Source organism: Lygodium microphyllum, chromosome 5 (genome assembly GCF_053477565.2).
Source record: "Lygodium microphyllum isolate KBCC chromosome 5, Lygodium_microphyllum_v1.1.10, whole genome shotgun sequence".
In the NCBI taxonomy this organism is placed as follows: Eukaryota; Viridiplantae; Streptophyta; class Polypodiopsida; order Schizaeales; family Lygodiaceae; genus Lygodium; species Lygodium microphyllum.
The window spans coordinates 122,004,467-122,006,822 of NC_141139.1; the positions used below are offsets into that span (position 1 = coordinate 122,004,467).

The 2,356-nt window shown below is 43.0% G+C and overlaps 1 protein-coding gene across 1 annotated transcript; it reads left to right on the plus strand.

The window, feature by feature from the left end:
* Nucleotides 1-856: 856 nt before the first annotated feature.
* LOC148036352 (uncharacterized) lies at nt 857-1,452 on the plus strand. Its single transcript, XM_087678924.1, has 2 exons — nt 857-1,082; nt 1,178-1,452. The coding sequence occupies exons 1-2, from the start codon at nt 857-859 to the stop codon at nt 1,450-1,452; spliced, it is 501 nt and encodes a 166-aa protein (XP_087535050.1).
* Nucleotides 1,453-2,356: the final 904 nt, after the last annotated feature.

Here is a 2,356-nt window from a genome sequence, read left to right on the forward strand (position 1 = left end):
GGGATGACAATAGCCCTGCACCCCACGAAGTTGTGGAAGAGGAAGTGTTTGATGACATGGTGCGGAATCTTTTTAGGGATGATCGCAAAGGTGTGGACGACAATGATATGGAACAAGAGCATCTCTACAACGCTTCATCGACACCGGTTTTTGAAGGGTGCACATTCTCTATTTTACGTGCTTCACTTGAACTGCTCAATATACAAACAGTTTATGGATGGAGCAATGCAAGTCTTGACGCATTATTGAAGTAAGCATTGTAACTTGCAAATTTGAGTTAGTGGTTTTTGGTTTACAGTATAGGGTTTAGGGTTATGGGCTAATTGATGATATTGGATGCAGGCTATTATCAAACATGCTTCCAAAGGGGAATAGACTACCCACCTCAAGAGACAAAGCGAGGCGCTATGTGACATCTCTTGGAGGATTGGATTATGATCGCATACATGCATGCGTCAATGATTGCATTCTCTTTCGTGGGACGCATAAGGAGGCTCGACAGTGTCCCACTTGTGGTGAAGCAAGGTATAGAACAGATGTGAAGAGTTTTGATGTACCTCGTAAAGTCTTGCGACACTTTCCTATAATTCCTCGCATCAAACACATGTTCAAGTGCAAATCCATAGCAGAGCTCATGTCATGGCATTCCTCGCATCGATCGGATGATGGCATGTGGAGAATTCCTGCAGACACTCCTGCTTGGAAGCATATTGAAGATGAGTGGCCCAGCTTTAAAACAGAGCCCAGAAACTTGAGACTTGGCCTAGGTATGGATGGAGTGAATCCGTTTGGTTTCAAGAGCACCGCATACAGCGTGTGGCCGGTTGTGTTGGTGAATTACAACCTTCCACCATCAATGGCGATCAAGAAGGGACATCTTATGTTATCCCTTCTGATTCCAGGGAAACATAAAGTCAAGCATATGGATGTTTATCTTGAACCGTTGATTGATGAGTTGGAGGAACTATGGAGAGGTGTTGCGGTAGTGGACATTAGTAGGCCTCCCTCCTCTCGACACTTCGACTTAAAAGCAGTGTTGATGTGGACAATGCATGACTTTCCAGGATACAGCGATTGTTCTGGTAAGAATTCTAACTACCTCCCGACTCTAATACTACTAGCTATATCAATTATAACTATTGACTTTATTATTCTAACTTTTTTTTTATTTTAACAGGTTTGAGGACATCGGGTAAACATGCATGTCCTATATGTGGCCCTTCATTGGTACATGAGTATGCTGATGGTTTGTGTAAGACCATATTCGATAATCATCATCAATTTCTCCCATCAGATCGCCCTAAATATGCTCCTAGTAAGAGGAACATTCATCCACAGACACTTCGTGCAAAAGATTGGAAGCGTATTTGGGAGTCTTCAAATGTTCTTCCTCCAGATGGCATGAACAGGTACATCTCCATTGTTTTCAATCTTGTTTTGTGTAGTCTCTAAAGTTGGAATAAAGATGACAGTCTGCAATCCCTTGTGTAGGTACTCCATTTTTTTCCGGCTACCATATTGGACCCATCTCAAGATCAACCATCTTCTTGATCCCATGCACATCTTCAAGAATGTGGGATCTAGTATTTGGGAACATGTTATTGGTAAAAGAGACAATGTTAGCGTACGGGAGGACTTGCAGGTCGCAGGACGTATGCGTCAAGCTTGGCCACGAGAGGAGGGTGGGCACGTTCGTCTTCCGCCTGCTCCCTGGATTATATCAAAGAAGGAGGAGAAGCAGGTAAAGCAAGCCATCACCACTTTGCGTACTCCCACTGGATGCATGAGATCGTTGAAGGGAGCGTTTACAACCACTAAGAAAAGAGGGGTTGAGCAACTACATGGGTTGAAGTCCCACGATTGGCACAAGATGCTCCAAGTAAGTGTTTTCCAATTATTGTAGGTTGAAATTAAATTTTGTAATGCCCTAACCCAAATATACATGTGCTCTTATGTGCGCAGTTCATACTACCTACTAGCATCGACCATTGTGCAGACAGGAGTTTGAAAAGATGTATTTATAAGATGGGCGAGCTTGTGAGGTATGTAAATCCCATGTAAGATCACCCTTCATTATACCTTGCAAAATGAATGTGCATGAGGTATAACGTACTGTGCATTTATTTTTCAGATATGTTAGTTCCAAAGCAATTGATCCAGCCACATTGGATGATGCGCGTGTTATGGCAGTGGAGGTGGTTTGTATGGTAGAGGAGACTTTTCCGCGAACCATTCTCACAAGTCAACTACATCTCATTGTGCATTTAGTGGATGAAATTGCTTTATGTGGCACTGTGCATGCCCGTTGGATGTTCTTCCTAGAGCGCTTCATGAAGACCTTAAAAGACTTTGTGAG